Here is a 23496-nt window from a genome sequence, read left to right on the forward strand (position 1 = left end):
AAAGCCTGTGAATTATTCATTTTTTTAAGTGCCTCTTAACAATTTCTGCCAAAAAGACTATGGTTAGCTCATTAGTTCACCTGACTGTTGTCAGTAAAATTTGTCTTTATATAAAATAATTTGTATGACATTAAATATAGCATGTCAACAATAGCTTGTTTATTACTGATAGCTACTTTTCCAGCTAACAAATTTTCTCCAAATTATATTGCCTTGAGTGCATTAATAGAAGGACATGGAACTATATACAGTAGAGCGTCGTTTATCTGAATCAATTGGGGACTGAGGTTGTTTGGATAACTTATTTTTCGGATAACCAATTATGTACAAAAAAATATATTAACTTATCTCATGTTGAAATTTTTCTTCGTGTGAATTTTCGTCGATGTTAAGCCTAACATAAACTTTTTAAAATAATAATTGTGGCTATTGTATCGTTAAAAATTATTTCTTTATTTTTTTACAAACAAAATAAATATATTGAAAAATATAAAAACAAAAAAATTATACTTTAGAAGTTGATCTAGTATCAAAAACGTTCGATTCAGCACAACACACAGTCCTCAGAAAAACACCAGACAAAAGTGCCAGTGCTGCCAGCTAAAACACACACACCAACAAAAAAAATATTGGAGTAGCCCAAGATATAGCCAAAGATTGCAGTGCCACAGCACTAGTGAAAATTTAAATTTGCCAACTGGAATTCTTTTGGATAACTGGCTTTCAGATAAACGACGCTCTACTGTATATATGTGTGTGTGTGTGTGTGTGTTTGGAATTAGCAAAGGGAGGAAGTCTAAGTAAAAAAGTTAAACAAAAGTATTATTATTTTCACTGGTAAAAATAAAGATTACTTCCTCTTGTTGCTAATTTGAAACTACACCAATATAATAAGTTCTATTTATAAACAAGGTCTATGTGAACAATATAAAAACAAAATCAAAATATTAAGGACATAGAGGCGTAAAGAATTAATGGTTGTAACAGTTATTCTAACTGTTAATTTACATAGTTTATCTGCATCGCTGGTAGATGGATTATTTTTATATTTTTGTTCCCTCTTATTAGCTACTCTGATGTCAGTCAGTAACAATTCATGGCCAATATGTTTCAAGCAGACGTTAATGTCCAATNACGGATAGCCAAAATTTTTGGCAAGGCTGAGTCTTAAATTGATTTTGAAGAGTATAATCACTAATTAAATCTATCAATTGCTCTTTCTCACTAATTTGAAGAGTTGAACTGCATATAGATCACGAATCCAACCAAGATTGCTTTCAGGAAAATCCTTGAATCTTCTGCATGAAATTGCAATTAAACAGTGAGTGACGGCGCTTCACTCTTTATATGTACACTGTATGGTATGCAGCATGCAGGCATAATGCATTTCATAAATATTTGGCGACCCCAAAAAACTTCTGGCGACCCCCAGTTTGCGCACCATTGCTGTACTGTATAAATGTATCTTATAAAATCTTATGTTTTGATTTACTTGTCTGAACACATGCGGGCAGTCTAGTCTAAGGTTTGAACTTTCAAACTTTCCATATAAGCAGAATTACTCAACAATGCTGCAAAAGACTAACTAGTTTCTTTTTTGAAGCAAAAGTAGGATGACAATGTTTGTATACCATCAGTAGGCCAATTGGCTTTGCATAGCCAACCCTAGAAGCTAAAAGTATGCATCTCTGAATCACATCTTGAAGTATAGCATCTTGAAGTATTGTCCTCATAAGAAGAGCAAAACCTTGCTCAAGTTTGGTTCAGAACCTGTGTATGGGGTCTGATTTAAGCTCAATACATTTAATTTTGTGGATGAATTCAACTACTCTAGAATAAAAATTAAAGTTACAAAGTATGAGTTAAGAATAAAAATTGTGGCATTTTAAAGTAAACACTGTGTACAGTATTTAATTTTAATTCAATTGCAAATAGTAAAAATAATTGAACTATCTTTCAACATAATTCTTAAAATAAATATTTATATTTCTAGGGTTGCCTTTTGTTGATAGAAATTTTTGTGAATGCCGGTTGTGAATTAATGATCGATGTCAGGCCTTCTTTAAAAAACAATTTTCTTCATTCACTCGTAGAACATGCATGCCAAAGAGAAGTCAAGCCGATATTGGATTTAATAATGAAAAATGTAAGATGCATTTATTTTACTAAATTTTATTCATAAATTATGTTATATTCTTGTTAATAAGCAATTCTTTCATTTTTAGGCAAATAATGTAGAGACCAGTGTACAAAAAACATTATCTCAAATGGTCAAAATGTACAATCAGGACGGATACACACCTTTACTACTAGCCGTCAGCTATTTACAATCAATTGTAAGTAATATGAAATTTTTAATTATTTATTTTTTATAGTTAAAGCAAGGCTAAAACTTATCATATTTAATTAATTCAATTATTAGTTAGTTGTAAGATAAATATGATTTACAAACTTTGAAAGCTGAAATTATTTTTACTGTAACAAACTGTTGGATTGAGATTCGTTTAACTTTTAAAGTGTGTTACAGTTATTTAAAATGACATTTTCTTAGTTGCGGGTGGTAGGTGACTACCTTGGGTGACATCTTTCCTATATATCCTTATTCAGAGTACTTTTAACATAAGTCTGCAAAGGGACAAGAAGTGGTAATTGCAATGGCAAAATGGAATAAGTTGTTATTCACATTATTAATTTCACATGCTGTTGGGGCATTGCAAAGTTTATGGCATCATATGGATGATGATATTTTTAAAAGTTAGAAACTTGCACATTACCAGATTTAAAGCTCTTCTTTGCAATAGCATCAAAGTCAGACCCCTACCTACACATCAGTAATAAGGAGTAGGAGTCTGATATATGAGAGCTGCAATAAGGGTGTAGAAAAGCTGTAGTTTGGTGCCATGGATATTATAATTTAGAATCTGTAAGAAATAGAACTTAGAAAAAATTTTAAACATTTAAGTAAACTATTCTATAAAAAAGTCTTCTGTATGCTTACTTTAAAAGTTATTGTTTCTTTAAAATGGTTTTGAAAGTAGAAATTTTATAAGACGAATATTAAAATGTTCTAATTACACATTATAATGAAATTAACACTCAGAAACAAAATACGAAGGTAATGATTTAAGTATATTTTATTGTCTAGATCAGGGCTTCTTAAACTACGCGACCCCATTTGGAGTTGCTTAACAAAATCTTGGGGTCGCGAGATTTTAATGCAAAATATTGAAAATAATTTGTGAGAGTTTTAAAATGGCACGCTTTGTGTCATAGGTTTCATGAGTTGCGCTTTGTGTCACTTCTGATGCAGAGAGACAACGATTCAGCAACACTAGTGTGAACTAGTGTAGTGTTGTCGCTTTTCAGTGTATTCAGTTGTCTCTGTTCCATTGTAACACAAGAGTGAACTATGGGAGTATACCATTATTGTTTTTGCAAATTTGTATATATCTTTATTTTATATTTTTTGGGGTAGCAAAAAAAATTACAATCATAAATGGGGTCATGAATAAAAAAAAGTTTAAGAAGCCCTGGTCTAGATGTATAATAATAATGGTAATTTTAAAGTATAGCTGTGAAATTCTTTATGCATTATATATAACCAAAACTATGTATATATACAATTTAGCATATTTATTTAAAATTTATATTTATGTTATAGGATTATAAGGGTAGTGAAAGACTCATAGCATTAATTCAGGTAAGTCTTTNATTGGTTTTATTTTTGAAAAGTGTCTTTTTTTTTTTTTTTTTAAATTTTCATAAAAATGAAACAACAAAAACAATTATATAAAAAATTTTGAATGACACGATTAAATTTGATAAAAATTACATTGTCAGATACTGATGCTTCTAAAATTAACTGAATTTTAAGGTTGCCCACTAATGCAATGTATATATGTTAAGATTTAAATGTATTTTGTTATAAACTAGCATGAATGCATGATAGCATTCTAGCATATCTGAATGCAGTTTAGTTTAAAGCCAAAAATGTCTGCAAACATTAAAATTTTGCTAGACTTAAAGATATCATCAATTAATAATAATTTTTTATTGCTATTATTATATTTTATAAAGTTTAATACTGGATAATTCTACAATTACTCTTTCGAAAAGTAAGCCTATTGGCTTATTCTTGGATGTTAGGCTCACTTTTAATGCCAGAATTTTGGATATGATAATTTCCCCAATACAAAGGCTAGAGAATGTATAGATTTAATGTATACAGTTTAAAGATTTATTGTTATGGTAATGATAAGTAATTCAGTTTTTTTGGGGGGATTTCTTTAAGGCTAAAATAACACTGCCTGAGATGTGCTGTCCTTAAAGAGGTGAAGTATGTCTGAAGAATATTTTCATTTGTCATCATATGCATATTTTGAAATATAAATATACAGTTGAACTCAGTTTATATATTTCTTGGTTGTATGTTTCTCACAATTATACATTAATAGTTTTCTACATGGTACTTTCTTTGTTATAAAACACTTCAGTTATATATGTTTTTCATTTGTATAATTTCTCACTTACGTATCATATTTTTTGGTACTCTACAGCATATTATATACTTTTAAATGGAAAATTTTAAAGCGATTATTAAAAAAGTGAAAAATGAAATAATGTATTGACTTAAAGTTAGTTCACACTGATGGCAAATTCAAAAAGTAAAGCAAATAATATGTAATTTGGTGCAGTTTCTGATGAATTTTCTTTTAGTAAATTGCTTTGTCATTTTAACACATTGAAAATTTTTGCTTTCCACATTTTGTAGTGTGAATGAATCTTGTGAATAAAATTCACTCTCTGGTTTCTAATTTGTATTTGATATTTGCTTCCAGTGTAAGCTTACTTTTACAATGGCTCTTCGTTCTTTCACAAGATTGGAGTTTTGGCAGGAGACAACTGACATCACATACTGTACCTTTGTGTGTAAAGTCCATTGAAAAAAAAAACAAAACTTGAAGCTTTTAGAAGTATGTGACCTAATTTTAGACTGAGTTTACTTTTCCTTTTAGGTGTTGTTAAAATTGATTGTATATATAGTAAATTAAAACTTTTTTGGTTAAGAATTAATGTACAAATTTGGATGTAAGGCATTAATTTGTGCTGCACTATATTTTTGTGACAACCGTAGACACTCCAAAAGAGCAATTCATAAGTAGTTTTACTTGTATACTTTTTTCAGTTTTGATAAATTTATAAATGGAGTTCGACTGTATATACAGTATATAAAGAAAAGGTGTTATACGTAGCCATTCAGAATTAGAGTTTCATCAACAATACATGATGTACAATCTGCCAATCATACAAGTCTAACACTGCAACCAATGGAAAGAATCGTTATTCCTTTTATCCTGCTTTGAAGATTTAATCAGGCATCTGAAGTAATTACAACATATTTGGATTTAAAAGTTTGTTGTAATTTGCCTGCATTTGTGTGTATTTTTATATATACATACACATATACATATATATCAGAAAAATGTTTAGTGTGTGTATGTGTATGTATATATGTTACAGTCAAAACCCGTTTTTAGTTAGAATGCGTTTTAACTAGTTGAAACTAGTTTATACTGAATGTCTTTGTTAAAACCCATTTTGTCTAGTTGAAACTAGTTTATACTAAATGTCTTTGTTAAAACCCGTTTTGTCTAGCTAAAACTAGTTCTAACTCAAATTCATTTTTGACTAGCAGTAAATTGTAGTTTTAACTAGACAAAACGGGTTTTGTCTAGTTAATTTACTGCTGTACATGTTTTGATTTTAGATAAAACTAGTTTTAACTTTTAACATTAGTTAAAACTAATTTTAGCTACATAAATATGTTTGGGGGAAATAAAGTTATGTATAGTGATTCGGCGGAAGATGCCTAACATTTTGCTTATGAAGGAAATTACAGCGCTAATTTGGGTTTAGGAGCCCTCTAATGAAAATATCATATTCTGGAGTATGTTTTTCAAATAAAACTTTGGAGTTTATTTTAAAAAATTGTATACTGTGTTTGCAATGACGACTTTTTCACTGTCTGGCATTTTAGGCATCTCACCCCAAGTATCCGGGTGAGATGCCAAATGCCATTAGGGTAAGATAACAAATATAATTGCTTAAAATTAATTTTTGAATTTCTTAACCAAATTTAATTTATTGCATATGTAGTACAAAGTACTTCATAGTAAGTATAACAGCACAGTATAAGTATTGTTAAGTTTCCGCCCGTTCTAACGTGTTCTATAGCTAGCTGAAAGCTTTTTTCAGTCCAAAAACTTTTTTGAGAAGTCCTTATATAATTTCTATGCATATCCTGCAATAAAACGAGAAAACAAAAGTTTATTAAAAATAGGCATATTGGAAATCAATTAACAAAAAATAGGCACGTTACCCCAAGAAAAATGTGGCATATTTTCCATTTGTTGGGGTAAGATGCCTAGTAGAGTCACATGCTCCAGCATGTCCGATCGGGATCGGCGGTAGCTGACAATGGAAACTTTAGAACCTTAACTACATCACACATTAATTGTTTTTAGCAATTTTTAATAAATTCCATTTTAACTTTTAGTTTAAAATTATTCTAGAAACATTTCACAACAAAAACTTCGTTCTTATCTAGCTTTTATTCTTCTCGGATGTAGAAAATGAAGTAACGGTAGCCAACTACAGCTTTCCGCACTCAATATTGGCCCAACGATTCATCATACAAATACATGACAATATGTGACGTCACCGTTTGAAAATATCAAAAATTAGGCATCTTCCCCCGCTTACCATCTTACCCCGAATCACTCTATGCGTTGCAGTCAAACCAGTTTTTAGTTAGGATGCGTTTTAACTAGTTAAAACTAGTTTATACTGGATGTCTTTGTTAAAACCCGTTTTGTCTAGTTAAAACTAGTTTTAACTCAAATTCATTTTTGACTAGCAGTAAATTCTAGTTTTAACTAGACAAAACGGGTTTTAACAAAGACATTCAGTATAAACTAGTTTCAACTAGACAAAACGGGTTTTAACAAAGACATTCAGTATAAACTAGTTTCAACTAGACAAAACGGGTTTTAACAATGACATTTAGTATAAACTAGTTTCAACTAGACAAAACGGGTTTTAACATGGACATTCAGTATAAACTAGTTTCAACTAGTTAAAACGCGTTCTAACTAAAAACGGGTTTTGACTGTAACATATATATATATATAACAAATTGTTTTAATTTTGAATGACCAGAAATATATTTGTTTATGGCCATTCAAGATTAAAACGATTTCTCTTTAGACAACAATAACTGTGGCATGGCCATTTGCAATACAGTAGAGGCATTTTTTTGCATGCCTTCTAGTAGAATAATAATGAGCTATTAGATTGTAATCTTTTGTAGGGGAGGACTGAAAAAAGTTTGGTCATGCTTTATTCCCTTCATTGTGATTATACTTGTATTTGTATATGATAATAATGAAGAAATTGATGAATATTATCTTCCTTCTAATAATGAATAATGTAATTTTTATATACAACAGACATCTACTAGATACTGGTTAACCTCATAAGACTATTTATTAACTTGATAACCCAAAATCAGCAAAAAGAACATATAAAGCAAGTTCTTTGTCTACATTCTTTATCTCTTTTAGGTTATTGAGTTAGTTGTCTTGTAATTTTTATTTATAAATAAATTTACAAAATAAGCCAATTTTTATTTACAGAAATATCCAATATATATTCAAATATATTTAAAAATAAAATATAACCAATTATATTTATTGCATAAATAATTGTATTTTTCTTTGTTGTGATTGGTTTCAAAATTAGTTCTTTGTGAAAGAATTGAAGTGTAGTATAAGTACTCCCATCAAGAATTCAAAAGGAGAAGGTAACTATGAAATTTTGAATTATTTTAAACTAATTTTAAACAATTTTGTAAAGACAAAATTTATGTAATTGTCAGATAAGTTATTCTGTTAATTTATATTAACACGTGATTTGTGGGAAGTCAATTTACCAGCTGTGATGAATAATTCTTCAGAGTGCAGTAAGCCACTGCAGTGGGTTTTAGCTGCCATTACATTAAAATTGTTTGTGTGTTGTTAGTTTTATTATTATTATTATTATTATTTTGTTGTGTTGTTGGAAAGTATCCTACATGGTGTCTAGTGCTTTGCCAGACCGAAGTTAAGGCATAACTGCAGTTTTACTCTTAACTCAATAAAACTGTAAAATTCAATAAAAAAAGAATGTTTATTAATGGAATGGACATCTTTGACCAAGTGTAATAACGTCTGTAGGTTTTTAGAATGCAACGTAGTAAATTCAATGGAATGCAAATTTGAAAATTAGAAGCTTTTAATTAATATACACAAATTTATGTAGCAATTCACATGGGCTGGAGTGTAGCTTACAAATGTATTAAATGAAATACAGAAAATAAAATTAAATCTAACAAGAAAACAAATATAAAATAAATAAATAGTGCAATGAATAAAAATTCTTTATTGCTTTTGATATTTATTTTTAAAATGAAATTTAAATTTTAATTAGTGTTTTTAAATGCTTGAAAGTATTTTTTTTTTAATATTAATAAAAGTTTGTCAATATTTTATTTTTCAGATGTAGCTACAGTTTTGCATTTGGCAGCAAAATGTAATTATCCGAAAGTTTTTGACATCTTGTTACTGCACAATCCTCCTTTAGACGCATTTGATTCTGACAAACTGACACCTTTGATTGTCGCTATCAAAAATCAAAATGTGGCCACTGCAGAAAAACTCGTAAGTATCTCTGTGCATTTCATTTTAAGTTAGGAAAATGTGTTGATGAAAATTATTTTTATCTAGATTAAAGCTGGATGTAATGTAAATATTAGGTCAGAAAAAGATGACAATTCTTCTCCAATAATTCTTGCTTCCAGGTAACTACAAAAGTCTTTATAAATTTAAATTTTATTGTCAATTTTTTTTACATTTAAAAATAATTTCAGAAACAGTCAGCTAGATAAAGTAATACAACTTTTGCTTCAGCATAAAGCTGATCCCAATGACATTGACTTAAAAAATGGTAATACTCCATTACATTATGTAGTCAGTCGTCGAAACCTGGGTATGTACATTTGATTTTATTACAATTGTTTTATTTGCATTTCATTTCTGAATAATACCATAATTACTTTTTCAGAGGTGTTAGATACCGTAAAGGCCCTAACTGCTGCCGGAGCATCAGTTAATGCGGTAAATAATGAGAAGCAAACCCCCCTTCACTTAGCTGTGAATTCTCACATGGACGGTGCAGATGTATTTTATACAGTTGAAGATTTTTTATTAAATTCTGGCAGTAAGACTGATGTGTGCGATGTATACGGAAGAATTCCTCTCCATTATGCCTTTATTGATATCAATAAGTATGTATGCGTTTAAGTAAATTACAAAATGTAGTTTAATACACACATACAGTTTATTGTGATATTTATTTTTTTTACATAATTGTTAGCATGAATACTCTTGCAAATCTTAGCTTTTTTTCTTAATTTTACATAACAATTTCTTTATATTATAAAGAAAACCCTTTTGTTTACTCTTTTGTGACATTAGTGCTTGTACTTCTGTTGAAAAATTTTAGGTCTACCAAGTCAAATTTTTCAACAAGTAAGAATGCTTGTTACTTTATGATTAATTCTAACGTTTGCAAAATTTTTCATTTGTATGATCAATATAAATATGAAAATGCTTGCAATAACATTTTACAGCAGATTTTTCTACTTTAAGGACTGTAGTGTTAGACAGTTTACCAGTTCTTTATAATAAGAGTTGTTATGATCAATTTTATTTAAGTATTGTAAAAAAACATTAACAAGAACCTTACGTTATTTAAGGACTTGTTACACAAGTAGAAGAGTGATCAAAAACTAGAGAATGACAATTTATTGTAACACAAATCTGTTACAACTTCCTTAATTGGTATTTACAATGAACTTTAATTAAAAAATTTAAGATATTGATTGTCGTCTTATAGTTTTGAAGTTTCTTTCTAATTAAAAACACAAATTAATTTATAAAATTTGTATATATATATATTACCAAGGGTAGCATTGCTCACTTATTCAAAAATTTTGATAATATGTCAATTCTTGGCAATATTTTTTTTCATAATTTTTCCCCCAGTTGTGTATGGACGTCCCTGCTTACTCTCTCCACAGGCTTTGCTCCCTCATTTCTAATAGACTATTTGCATCAAAAATTTGTGACAATTTTAAGCTCCGCATTAGGGTATATACATGTATAAATGTATGTATGTGTCAGTAAAAGCCACTATATAGGCATACTCTTGCTAATTATATTTTAAAATGCAATTTGTTTTTCATAGCTTTTTTCTTATCAATTTTACACATGTTCATTTCAGCCCTGAGTGTACTCATCAAATTGATCCGATTGAATTGGTCGCTTTGCTCACAAATGCCATGGGTTCTGTTCCTCTCGAAATAGCAGACAACTATGGCCAGACGCCACTACACAGGGCAGCATTTCGAGGTGCTACTATTTCTTGCATGCACCTGGCTTCGGTAATGTATTGTAGAACTATTTAGTATGATTATAATATTTCATATATACAGAATATTTCTTATATAAATGAATATTTTCAGAAAATGAAAAATATTGATATAAGGGACAAAGAAGGAAACACTCCTCTTGGCTTGGCAGTAATGAACAGTCATGAAAGGTACATTTGTCATTGTAATAAATAAATAAATTACAATGTAATTAACTTTATTTTAAACTTTATCTTGGTTTTTAGCATAGTAGACATTAAATAAATTCTTTTTTTATTGTATTTTTATATAATTTCATTACACAATTAGCTTTATCAGTCAAATGTACGATTTTTGAAGTGATGAAACAGTAATTATTAGGAAACTGTATTTTGTATTTATATATGAGTCGTTCACAGACCAAATCAATTAACTCCATTTTGTGAATCCTTAAGATAATTGTTGTTATTTTTACATTTTTCGCATGACTAATTTTATATATTGTTACATTAAAGTATGGTATGCTTTAATATAACAGTATATAAAAATACATTCTACAATGTTTCTTTAATTTTAAATTTAAAGTTTAAAAAAAATTATTTTGTTTCAGGTTTAAAATTTTAAAATATTTTTGAAGTTTACTTGTATCTTAAAAATATTATGGCAAATGCCTTAATAAACTTTGCTGTCAACTCATCAGAACAACAGCAAAGCTCTTCAAATGTTCTTGGCCTACACCAAACGCTTTTGCAGGAAATGCGAGTTCTAAAATGGAGACATTATATGATCATTATCCATTTTCAAATCTGAAGAGTTTTTTGTGCAGCATAATACTTAAAAAAAAATATGAAAACTATTAAAAAAAAGTATGTTATGAGCAAAATACTGAACTTTTATATAGACAAATTAAGAATACTTTGTCAGTTAAATTATCCCAAAAGTCTCTTAAGCTGCTCTGCATGAAAAATGTACCCTATGTAAAAATTTTAATGTATCTAGAATGAATTTAGTTGTTAGTTGCAAAATATTCTGTCAAATTTTAAAAGCTTAAAAAATTTTTGGAAAAATTTTTGACTTCATAAACTTTCCAGGATTCCTGTGAATTTATATTTATATCAGAAACCCTAATCAGAACTGTGCAGATAGCAAGCACCCTCCATTCTGCAGGATAGCTTTTTTCAAATTTGGTTGTCTATGTGTAATGTCTTTGAATGTGATGTACAAGCTTGCTTGTCTTTTGATAGTTGAAAATATGGTGAGTTCGTGCAAGCCTCAATAGGATGTTGGGTAGTGATTTCTGACAGCATTACCCAGCACAAAGTCAGATTGCAATTGTGATCATTTACATGACTGTCTGAGGCATAGTTACATGTCAAATCTTTTGGTAATTAGATAATTTTATCCTGGTGTGTGACTCTTTTGTTAATAATCATAGTTTAAAATATTTATATTCTGAGATAAATATTAATAGACTAAGATGAATGTTACTTCATTTGAATTGATTTGGTAAGAATTCTTTTACTTTTTAACAAATAAATAAATAAATTATGGTATGAGAAATATTTCAGATTGCATAATATTTTAGAAAATATAATTTTGTATAAATATACTTGAAATGTAACTCTGTATTGTGACTCAATATAGGCAGCTCTGAAGACAAGAAAATATAACTTGGCTCTGAAATTGATTCCACGCGTCAAACACAGTTGGACGTTATATAACGAAAAACAGAGCACACTACACATATTGGCAAGACAACCGGAATCTAAATTACAAACTAAGGTAAAAACAAAACTGTGTCTCAAACTTCCAGTATTGTATTCTTAACAAAATCAGCGTACTGTAATGCTATACATTTCAGGTCGCTCAAGCTTTAATAGACAAAGGAGTACCTTTAATGGCTAAAGACGAGCACGGTTGTTCTGTTATGATATACAGTGCTTTAAAATGGAATTCTTCGTTAATATCTTTTATATACGGTAAGTTTTAAATTTAATTAAATAATTATATTTTTGATGGATACAAACTGATAAGCAAGAGCATCAGTTTTTTTCATTATTAGCTTTCTGTTAAAGAATGAAAGAAATGAATTCAGTTACTTTTATTATATTTAATTACTATATTCTTGGTGATGTATGAAGTTATGATTCAGAAATATTTAAAATTTAAACATCAGGATAAAAACATGAGTAAAAGATTTGAACTAAATATTATAAATAAAATAATTATTAGAAATAAAGTGTTTGTTGGACTGTGGCTCTTAGCCTAACCAGTCCAAATCGGAAGGTAATACTTTTTTAGGTTCTTAATATGCTTGTTTGCATTATCAAGGGTGGTTGGGTGTTTTCTGATATTTTGGTGATTGGGGGTTTAAGTCAGTGACCAATTCATCGTGGGTCGGGAAGCATCTTGGACTGCCAGTAAGGATACAGTTGTAGAGTTTGTTATTTATAAAGAATTTTTATGTATAAAATCTTATGTGCTTATTTATGGAAAAACAAAGGTATTTGGTAAGAAACATTTCAGGTCATCATTGACGAAATCATTAAATTTTCTTCCAAATTTTCAAATGTATCTTCATCTAATGATGGCCATAATTATGGGTGGGAATATTTTTATTAATTTTCTTTTGCTTCCTTAAGTAAGTAATTTATTTTTATGATTTNGCCTTTTCTGTTTGATGATATTACTCAATTTGTTTACTCGATGGCAGTACACTTTTGAATCAATTGTTAACTTGTCTGGTAAAAGCTCCAAAAAAAATTTCCTTAAACTCCACCAAAGAGAGCATCTCTCTTTATTTACATGTGGAACCCATATAGCAAGCTTTGAAACAAAACCAATTTGTTTCAAGTAATCATAAACAGTTCAATTTCACAAATTTAATTTCATAGTGATTTCATGTGTTGTTGTTCAGCGGTTTGCTTCAATCAGTATCTTTATTTTGTTTTCATTGGCTTCAACTGGCCATCCAGCATGTGGTGCATCTTCGATATTGAAATTGCCAGAACAAAATTTTGTAAACCAGTTTTGGTACTGTTGTTCTGTCAATACATCTTCTCCATACATGTCACACAATTTTTTTCTTGCTTGAACAGCATTCTTACCTTTTCAGTAATAAAAGAGCAAAATAAGCTGAAAATGCTGCTTTTGATTTTTCATATTTGATGGGACACAAAAAATAAACAATTGCACGAAATCAAACAAAATTTTTTACAAATAAGCCTTAAAATGCTAGCTGTCAAAATATATAATGATAATATGGTTTAGAATGAAAATGGCAGGAAAAATACGACTAATCCGTCTAGTGGTAAAAAAACGAAATTACTCTTCGAATAACCCAATACATTATGTGATTTTTTTTAAGATTCGAATTTAGCAAATTATTCCTCTTTAACTTAGAATATTAAAAGTATTAAGAACTATATTATAAATCAGTCTTTATTAGTATAAAGGGTGGAAGCCCTGTTACTCAGGGGCTAAGTAATTACAATTATCAAAGGTAAGTATACTTTTTTACAAACAGAAAATCAAAATTTACATTAATAATTATTTTTAAGAACTATATTATTAAAAATTGATATTAATAAAAAGTTTTAATTATTCTTATAGTTGTACATTAATGTTGCTTCAGAAAGGATGCAGTTGCACGGCAGATCTCATAAAGAACGTCAAATCCTCTCCTGATAAAAAAACAGAGAACAAACACTACTGGATCTGGCATTACCTTAAAAAAGAAATTCCTCCTCCCTTAAGATGTTCTATCTTACAAGTAAGTACTAAATCATATTATTTTGCCTGAGTTGTGACATAAAAAGGGACTGGCATAGCACTAAAAAACAAATATTTTAGAATTTTTTAATCTGAGTTTTGGTATATGTTTATTATTATTAGTTTTTTACAAAAAATGTTAATAATAATAGAAATGATTAAACATACTTTTATAGATTACATCATTGTTATTGGAAAAATACGAGAATATTCTCAGAAAAATGAAATATGGCGTGTAAATATATTTAATAAATGAAATTAATTGTAAAACTGCATTATTATTTATGTAATCTGTTCAGTAGTTTAATGGGATTGTTTAATTTAAATGAAATAATAGTATAAAGGTGTTATAGTACAGATACAATACATAAGTAATTATGTTTACTTTGAAATTTTAACAGTCTTTGTAAGCCTGAAAGAGGCTATGCCATATCCTGGCATATCGTGATGATAGTAAATATTTAAATTATTAAAATTTAAACATTGCAAATTTAATAATAATAATAACTACACTTTTATATGTATTAGGAAGCCGTACAGAAAGATCTACAGGGGATTGTATTCCTTATGCTTGATCAGTTGGAATCAATCAATAAAGGTTACAGCATTGCTATTGAGGTAAAGATAGATTTTATTAATTATATTCAAAAATTACACATAAATCCAAATATTTTCTTGCATAATAGGATGTTTTTTGGTCTTTTTGGATGGGAGTATTGCTTTCAAGATAAAATATTCTTAATTCATCAAGACTTAAAATTTTTCGTATAATGAAATTTATATTTTGAGTTTATTTAATAGTTAATAAACTGAAAACATTAACAGTATGGGCTTTCTTTGATTTGACAAATATATATAATGTTAATATATACTTTTGAAAATCTTAAAACTATACTTGAATACTGAGGATTTAGTAATAGTAGGTGACCACATGCAATTTTTAAAAGTTCCTTAAGAAAACAGTTTATCATAAATATTTGATATGCTTATTTTGTATTTGTACTTCTCTATATTTAGGACTAATTTCTATATGAAACATCTAAATTATAGTTTATATTTTTTTGTAATTTACCCTTTTAAACTTAAAATAATTAAAAAATTTTCTATTTGACAGCAACTGATTAGAATACACTCAATGACAAAAAGGTTATGCACCAAGAAAGGTGTGTCGGAATTGAATGAAATTTTATTAGTGCTAATGTAATGAGTATAGTAGTAAGTGATTACATTATCAGAGCAAAGTGACATAATTGAAATATTAGGATTCTGTAAAAAAAAAAATAATGTTAATTATGGTTTTAAAAATTGCAAACCCTAAAATTTTAAAATATTTTTGAAGTTTACTTGTATCTTAAAAATATTATGGCAAATGCCTTAATAAACTTTGCTGTCAACTCATCAGAACAACAGCAAAGCTCTTCAAATGTTCTTGGCCTACACCAAACGCTTTTGCAGGAAATGCGAGTTCTAAAATGGAGACATTATATGATCATTATCCATTTTCAAATCTGAAGAGTTTTTTGTGCAGCATAATACTTAAAAAAAAATATGAAAACTATTAAAAAAAAGTATGTTATGAGCAAAATACTGAACTTTTATATAGACAAATTAAGAATACTTTGTCAGTTAAATTATCCCAAAAGTCTCTTAAGCTGCTCTGCATGAAAAATGTACCCTATGTAAAAATTTTAATGTATCTAGAATGAATTTAGTTGTTAGTTGCAAAATATTCTGTCAAATTTTAAAAGCTTAAAAAATTTTTGGAAAAATTTTTGACTTCATAAACTTTCCAGGATTCCTGTGAATTTATATTTATATCAGAAACCCTAATCAGAACTGTGCAGATAGCAAGCACCCTCCATTCTGCAGGATAGCTTTTTTCAAATTTGGTTGTCTATGTGTAATGTCTTTGAATGTGATGTACAAGCTTGCTTGTCTTTTGATAGTTGAAAATATGGTGAGTTCGTGCAAGCCTCAATAGGATGTTGGGTAGTGATTTCTGACAGCATTACCCAGCACAAAGTCAGATTGCAATTGTGATCATTTACATGACTGTCTGAGGCATAGTTACATGTCAAATCTTTTGGTAATTAGATAATTTTATCCTGGTGTGTGACTCTTTTGTTAATAATCATAGTTTAAAATATTTATATTCTGAGATAAATATTAATAGACTAAGATGAATGTTACTTCATTTGAATTGATTTGGTAAGAATTCTTTTACTTTTTAACAAATAAATAAATAAATTATGGTATGAGAAATATTTCAGATTGCATAATATTTTAGAAAATATAATTTTGTATAAATATACTTGAAATGTAACTCTGTATTGTGACTCAATATAGGCAGCTCTGAAGACAAGAAAATATAACTTGGCTCTGAAATTGATTCCACGCGTCAAACACAGTTGGACGTTATATAACGAAAAACAGAGCACACTACACATATTGGCAAGACAACCGGAATCTAAATTACAAACTAAGGTAAAAACAAAACTGTGTCTCAAACTTCCAGTATTGTATTCTTAACAAAATCAGCGTACTGTAATGCTATACATTTCAGGTCGCTCAAGCTTTAATAGACAAAGGAGTACCTTTAATGGCTAAAGACGAGCACGGTTGTTCTGTTATGATATACAGTGCTTTAAAATGGAATTCTTCGTTAATATCTTTTATATACGGTAAGTTTTAAATTTAATTAAATAATTATATTTTTGATGGATACAAACTGATAAGCAAGAGCATCAGTTTTTTTCATTATTAGCTTTCTGTTAAAGAATGAAAGAAATGAATTCAGTTACTTTTATTATATTTAATTACTATATTCTTGGTGATGTATGAAGTTATGATTCAGAAATATTTAAAATTTAAACATCAGGATAAAAACATGAGTAAAAGATTTGAACTAAATATTATAAATAAAATAATTATTAGAAATAAAGTGTTTGTTGGACTGTGGCTCTTAGCCTAACCAGTCCAAATCGGAAGGTAATACTTTTTTAGGTTCTTAATATGCTTGTTTGCATTATCAAGGGTGGTTGGGTGTTTTCTGATATTTTGGTGATTGGGGGTTTAAGTCAGTGACCAATTCATCGTGGGTCGGGAAGCATCTTGGACTGCCAGTAAGGATACAGTTGTAGAGTTTGTTATTTATAAAGAATTTTTATGTATAAAATCTTATGTGCTTATTTATGGAAAAACAAAGGTATTTGGTAAGAAACATTTCAGGTCATCATTGACGAAATCATTAAATTTTCTTCCAAATTTTCAAATGTATCTTCATCTAATGATGGCCATAATTATGGGTGGGAATATTTTTATTAATTTTCTTTTGCTTCCTTAAGTAAGTAATTTATTTTTATGATTTTATCATAAAGTATGAACTGAATTCATTTTATGATGCAACATGTTGCCACCTTAAAAGCAAAATAATTAAACATTAATTATCAAAAGATTGTTTATTTAAAATAGAACATTTCAGATTTGTTTTATTGAAGAAGTCATATAAAAAAAGTAATGCAAACCTACATACAAATTAAGCCCAGGCATCTGGATTCAAAATTCCATTTTTTGAAGCAAAGAACTTAATTTCATATTTAAATCTTTTGTATCTGGGAACAGTTTTATTGCTGCTTCTCTTTTTATTTAATTCTTTTCTGTAGTAAAAATGTTTTTATGCATTTGAAGAATCATGGCTTCCTTCTATTATGTTTTGGCATCACTTAGGGTTTGTTAAAACTTGATATTTTGAGACACAACAAGCTCAAGTCAAGTGTATCTTTCCAAGTATGAGTCTGTGTTTAAATGCTATATATCTGTTTCCATTTATTAAACTTCAGTATCTACAGAAAGCCGTGTATTTTTAACAAAATCCAAGTATAATATTTTTGTCTAGTTTAGTTACATTTTATTAGGCTTTTATATGATTTATTAAAATTCATATCTTGTTTTGCAACCAACCACCTCATTGCTTATAATTGCCAAATTATTGTTTGCTACAATACTTTTTTGTGACATTTCAAACGTACCACTATTATATGAAAAAATATCTTAAAAGATGATGATTTGGTTGCACTGAGGGATTTATTTTTTCCTATCCATTGAGGCTTTGTCTAGTGGGATGGATGGTACCAAACTTATGTAGGGTGGACCACCTTTAAAAATACCTGGGAAGTTGCTTGTCTGGACTCCATACTTGGTCCCCAAAGTGGTTTGCCATGGCTTTCGTGCCTCTGCCATGTGGCTGTCGAGCCTCCAATTTTGAGACTGCCTTGAAGATTTCCAATCTTGATTTCTTTGGCATGTGTTACTTCTGTCAGTTTTTTAAATTTTTATAAAATAAATAAACCTACACAACATGCATTCTCATATTTTGTGAAAAATTGTTTGATTATTTACCTCGTTTGCATGCATTTTTCTTTTTATTTGGACTCTTTTCAACTTTCCAGCCTGCAAAATCTCAAATTGACTTTAAACTTCTGTTGCGCAAAACGTAATGTTGGTATTTTAGATATGACAACAAAACTAAGCTAGTCATATTTCATCTAACAGGTTATCTTTATTAATTACTGTATATATTGTTTCCTTATTTATTTACTTGTAATGCCTGAATGACCGATAATTTCTATATCATTTTAGATAAGGTGGGCACCTTGGCAAGCGTTCAGGCAGATCCGGATAAATCATTAAGAACACCATTGTCAGCTTTGTTCTGGCAGCTTGGTGAGAAATCTCTTCCCCAGCCTATAAAGTAGGAAAAAATTTTAAATTAATTACTAACCTTCGAGTTTGTTGACTGCAATTATACATACTAATTATATATATTTGTTGTTAGAACCTGGTTTTTGAAAATGATAAAAGAGGGAGCCAATCCAAACATACTGACTCGTTATCCCATCCAACAATCTTCTTATCCTGGAGTGAGATTCATCGCTTCAGATGAACTACACGAAGAAAATCCTTATGCCCCTTGCATTTCTCCTCTGATGGTCGCCATATATAAACAAAATATTGAGGTTGCCAGACTTCTTTTGAAGACTGGAGCTGACGTAAATTTCTGTAACGATCAACAGCAGACACCCATAATGATAGCCACTAAATTAGTAAGTTTGATTTTGAAATTATTTCAAGTTATTGCCAAATATAATTTTATAAATAAAGGATTGTCTTATTTAAATGATTTTAGAATGATATTAAAATGGTGAAGCTTTTATTAGATAATAGTTATGATCCCAGTAAAGACAAATATCCTTATTCAGGTAAATTAAGTATTAAGTATTTTGTTACTTTATAAAGTTGTATATCCTTTAATGAATTAATTAAATATACTTCATTTTATACAGAAACGTCAATAATAAAAATGAAGAAGACCAGTCAAGTAGATTTAGCACATAAAGATATTATGGGAAGGACAGTAGTGCATCACATAATTTCACCTTTCAGCGAATTCAGCTACGACAACGTATCTGTATTAAAACTTCTTGCTCACGTCGGTGCACCACTGGATCTCCCAGACAAAGAGGGTAACACGCCGCTGCAGTTAGCATTGAGGAACAAAGCTGAAAATGCAATAGAAGCATTGCAGACATTATTAAAAGTGCCTCCTGAGAATCAGGTAATTAGAAAAATTTTTGAGATATAAGTCACAAAGAAATAATACATGTTTTTACTTCTCAGGAGAAATTGCAGATCAAATTTCCTTCTGTCGGAGGAATCGCTCTAGATTTAGGAGTTTCCCAGTGGAATTACAAAGAAGATTCCAAAGCTTTGCTTAGAGAATTGCAAGACGAACAAATGGAAACCACATTCCTCTGTCAGCCCGATGAACACGCGGAGACCGGGTATAATATAAATGAATGAAAATTAATTTGTCAAATTTCTATCTACTTACACCAAGATAATTTTCCAGGGAGGTACTCTTCGATAAAGATCAAGACTTACCCTACGACATCTTAATGATAAAAGTCGACTTAAATTACGGGAGTTACGGTCTTTACAATTTTTACAAAATGCAGGTACGATTTTTTTTCTTTGGATCTCGGTCGTAAAAATTCACAAATTTAATTTAAAATTTATATAACCTACAGCTCATTCATCAAAAGGCAAAAGACTTAGTCATTCTGTTCACTCGATGGGGAAGAGTGGGCGATTCCGGTCAATATCAAAAAACTCCATTTCGGATAATGGATGAGGCCATAAAAGAATTTTGTAAAATATTTAAAAGCAAATCGGGAAACACTTGGGAAAATGTAAAAAAGTAAGTCGACAGATAATTTTGCTACTGAATGATAAATTTTCAAATTAATTCTTTTATAATAAAAATATTTTCAGTTTCCAACATCAGCCAAAGAAATATGATCTAGTTTCTTTAGATAAAAGGTCATTTGTACAGAGAAAAGAGATTTTAGTAGATATTGCCAGTAATGTGCCTTCAAAGCTTTCTCCTTGCCTAAACAAACTTCTTAAAAATTTAGTAAGTACTATTTAATAAATTATATTTTTAATTACTTTCTTTGATCATTTATTTATGATAGTCTTTGTATTTACATAAATTGGCAGCAAAATTACCATTTTACATTTTAATTTTTCAGTATAAAAGCAGTCGATCCAATCTTAAAACAGTCTACAGAGAGATTTTAAATAATAATAATTGAATACCCAGTGGTATCTTTCTTATAAAAGGAGTCGTCGTGTAACATTTTAAATTTGTAGTTGTCAAACTATTCGTCTGTGCACTGGGGAAATACAAAGGAGCTAATGAAATTTTAAGCAGAAGTCTATTATAAACATTACTGATGTGAATTTTTTTTTATTGTTATTCTTTAAAATCTTTAAAGAAAAGATAAAATCAGCCTTTAGAAATATAAATCATTGATTGTAGGGGGAAAATTCATTATGATCTCTAAATGACTCTCTCTAAAATAAGCCTTCACGGGACTTTCTATACGATTGGAAGTCCTACGTAACCAATTTTTGTCTTCTGATAGTCAAATATAACATAAACTTACTGGAAAAATCCTCTGATCCATTTTTTTTTTCGTGACAAAATGCACCCTATCGTCAAGGAAATTCTAGGTTTTTATCGGGAAAACCCGAAAATGTGGGGAATTCAAATTGCAAAGAATCATAGGAATCTTTTTTATCGATTAAGAAAATGTTTTTGATTTCAGATGGACGTTCACATGATAAAAAGGTCATTGAAGGACATGGGATGTCTGGAAAATTCGCCTTTTGGTACATTATCGGAGTCTTCTCTCGTCGAAGCCGAGAAAATACTCCAAATGGCAAGGTATTTAGTTTTTTTTTTTTTTTTTTTAATTTTAAATAATACATTAACATTATAATCATATAAAATGTAGTTTAGAAATAATAGTGTTACTGTATACCCAGTTTTCTGCAAACATACAGATCGTATACAATAACATGATAAATTTAATATTACTCGTTAAAGCAAATTAATGTTAGTTTACAGTTAAGTCTTTCATTTGCAGTCAATCTAATAATATACATTTAACCGAATTAATAATTATCACGAGTTCTTTAGCCCGTTAGATCGAGGTTTTACTGTACCGAGATAGCAGTAAGATTGCCAATCGAGACTAGTGGCGGTTCGGATTAACGCGACCGTTAATTGAATAATTTTACGTTTGGTATTTACGCTGCGATATTAATTTAGTGTTCTCTTGTAGCGAAGTCGTAACGGAGAAAGATAATCTGGAAAATTCTTTAAAAACTCAAGACAAGTACGAAGAGTTGTCGGCTAAAGTAAGTAAAATTACATTTTTTCTGGCCCGAAGACGAGTAATTGTATTAGATTGATTGGTCGCGGGTTTGCGCCTCGGGAGTTTTCCCACAAAGTCCTCCCGGGAGGCACGTGGCGTGGCTGTAAAGGAATAAACCAAACTGTTAAAGCCGGAATTGCGCGGGACCGTGAAGAATTCAGTCTTATTCGGGTTCTGTATTTATATATAACACTCTATTTTGAGAATCACCCTTGCAAAAGATGGAAATTCTTTGGAATTTTTTGTTTGCAAAGAATTTCCGTTATTTGCCAAGGGGGTGGTCCTCTTAGAAAGTGCAGCTATTTTGGCAAGTTAATTTATATTGTTTCTTCACGTTTAGATTCTCGACTTGAGCGAGAAGTTCTATCGATTAGTGCCTTTGTACGGCTACAGTTACGAAAAAATGGCGTTGCTGTCGACTCGGAATGAGATCGAGCATCAGATGAAGGTCGTTCACGATCTGATGCACATCGAATTTTCCGGAGAGTTGCTGCTGGCGGCCCAATACAGATCAAAAGGTAATTTCCACCCCACCCCGGGGTTCGACTTCTTTCTGGGGAGAACTCTGTGACGAAATCGAATTTTTACATTTTTTGCAGAAATAAATCCATCGGACTACGTGTATAGGTGTCTGGGTTGTCAGCTGGATCTGCTGGACGAAAATGGTTCGGAAGCTCAACTGATCCTGCAATACATCCACAACAGTTGCGGTAAATTGGACCCCTTAACTTTTTCTCCCTTAGGTGGATTTTCTCCAGTTAACTTCATTAACCGGAATTTTCTGTGGTTGACAGGCAAAATTAAACCCAAGGTAGAAGCCATCTTCCGGGTGTTCCGGGAGGGAGAGTCTGCCGATGCCAAAGATCTTCCGCATCACGCCATGCTGTGGCACGGGACGAAGGTATCCAATCTTCTGGGGATCTTGAAGAGGGGACTGCAGCCCGCTCCCCTGGGGGTGTACCATAGCGGGAGCGCTTTTGGAAAGGTAAATCTAAACCCAGAACAGTTTCTACCGCGTAACATTTTTTTGGTAGAAGGGACGAAGTGAATAAATATATATATATATATATATATAACTTTTGTACGCAGGGGGTGTACTTCGCCGACATGTTTAAGAAGAGCCGTTCGTACTGCTGGTCCAACAATTGCGATTCCACCTACATGCTCCTGTGCGAGGTAAGTACTCTGGCTGGCAGGCAAAATACTTCTTTTTTTTGCCAGGAAAATAACGGAAAATTTTTCTCCGCCAGGTGGCTCTAGGCAATACGATTAAAATCGACGTGGGAGATGACGTGCCGAAAGAGGTCGATTCTGTCAAAGTGGCCGGAAGTAGACAGCCCAGTCCGCCTTATTCCGTTTGTTGGCAAGGTCAGTAAAATCCGGAGATAAAGATTTCCCTCCTCAGTCACTTCGAAGTGACGTAGAAGGAAAACGGAA

At 30.2% G+C, this 23496-nt stretch overlaps 1 protein-coding gene across 1 annotated transcript in view; it reads left to right on the plus strand.

The window, feature by feature from the left end:
- LOC111623970 (tankyrase-like protein) overlaps positions 1-23496 on the plus strand; it is a 70374-nt gene that overhangs the window by 45509 nt on the left and 1369 nt on the right. Inside the window, exons 17-45 of the mRNA XM_023366711.1 lie at positions 1994-2146; positions 2226-2336; positions 3662-3700; positions 7801-7861; positions 8596-8756; positions 8823-8896; positions 8966-9084; positions 9160-9382; positions 10381-10540; positions 10622-10698; positions 14120-14279; positions 14807-14896; positions 16625-16762; positions 16842-16959; positions 18917-19028; positions 19113-19380; positions 19464-19536; positions 19621-19892; positions 19955-20118; positions 20187-20292; positions 20365-20534; positions 20609-20750; positions 21448-21566; positions 21967-22042; positions 22400-22577; positions 22659-22769; positions 22854-23044; positions 23149-23235; positions 23310-23427. Coding sequence (XP_023222479.1) covers positions 1994-2146; positions 2226-2336; positions 3662-3700; positions 7801-7861; positions 8596-8756; positions 8823-8896; positions 8966-9084; positions 9160-9382; positions 10381-10540; positions 10622-10698; positions 14120-14279; positions 14807-14896; positions 16625-16762; positions 16842-16959; positions 18917-19028; positions 19113-19380; positions 19464-19536; positions 19621-19892; positions 19955-20118; positions 20187-20292; positions 20365-20534; positions 20609-20750; positions 21448-21566; positions 21967-22042; positions 22400-22577; positions 22659-22769; positions 22854-23044; positions 23149-23235; positions 23310-23427 — 3871 coding nt within the window. The remainder of the gene's footprint in view (positions 1-1993; positions 2147-2225; positions 2337-3661; positions 3701-7800; positions 7862-8595; positions 8757-8822; positions 8897-8965; positions 9085-9159; positions 9383-10380; positions 10541-10621; positions 10699-14119; positions 14280-14806; positions 14897-16624; positions 16763-16841; positions 16960-18916; positions 19029-19112; positions 19381-19463; positions 19537-19620; positions 19893-19954; positions 20119-20186; positions 20293-20364; positions 20535-20608; positions 20751-21447; positions 21567-21966; positions 22043-22399; positions 22578-22658; positions 22770-22853; positions 23045-23148; positions 23236-23309; positions 23428-23496) is intronic.

The sequence above is a fragment of the Centruroides sculpturatus genome, unplaced genomic scaffold (assembly GCF_000671375.1).
Source record: "Centruroides sculpturatus isolate CEXI.00-Female unplaced genomic scaffold, Cexi_2.0 scaffold382, whole genome shotgun sequence".
Classification (NCBI taxonomy): Eukaryota; Metazoa; Arthropoda; class Arachnida; order Scorpiones; family Buthidae; genus Centruroides; species Centruroides sculpturatus.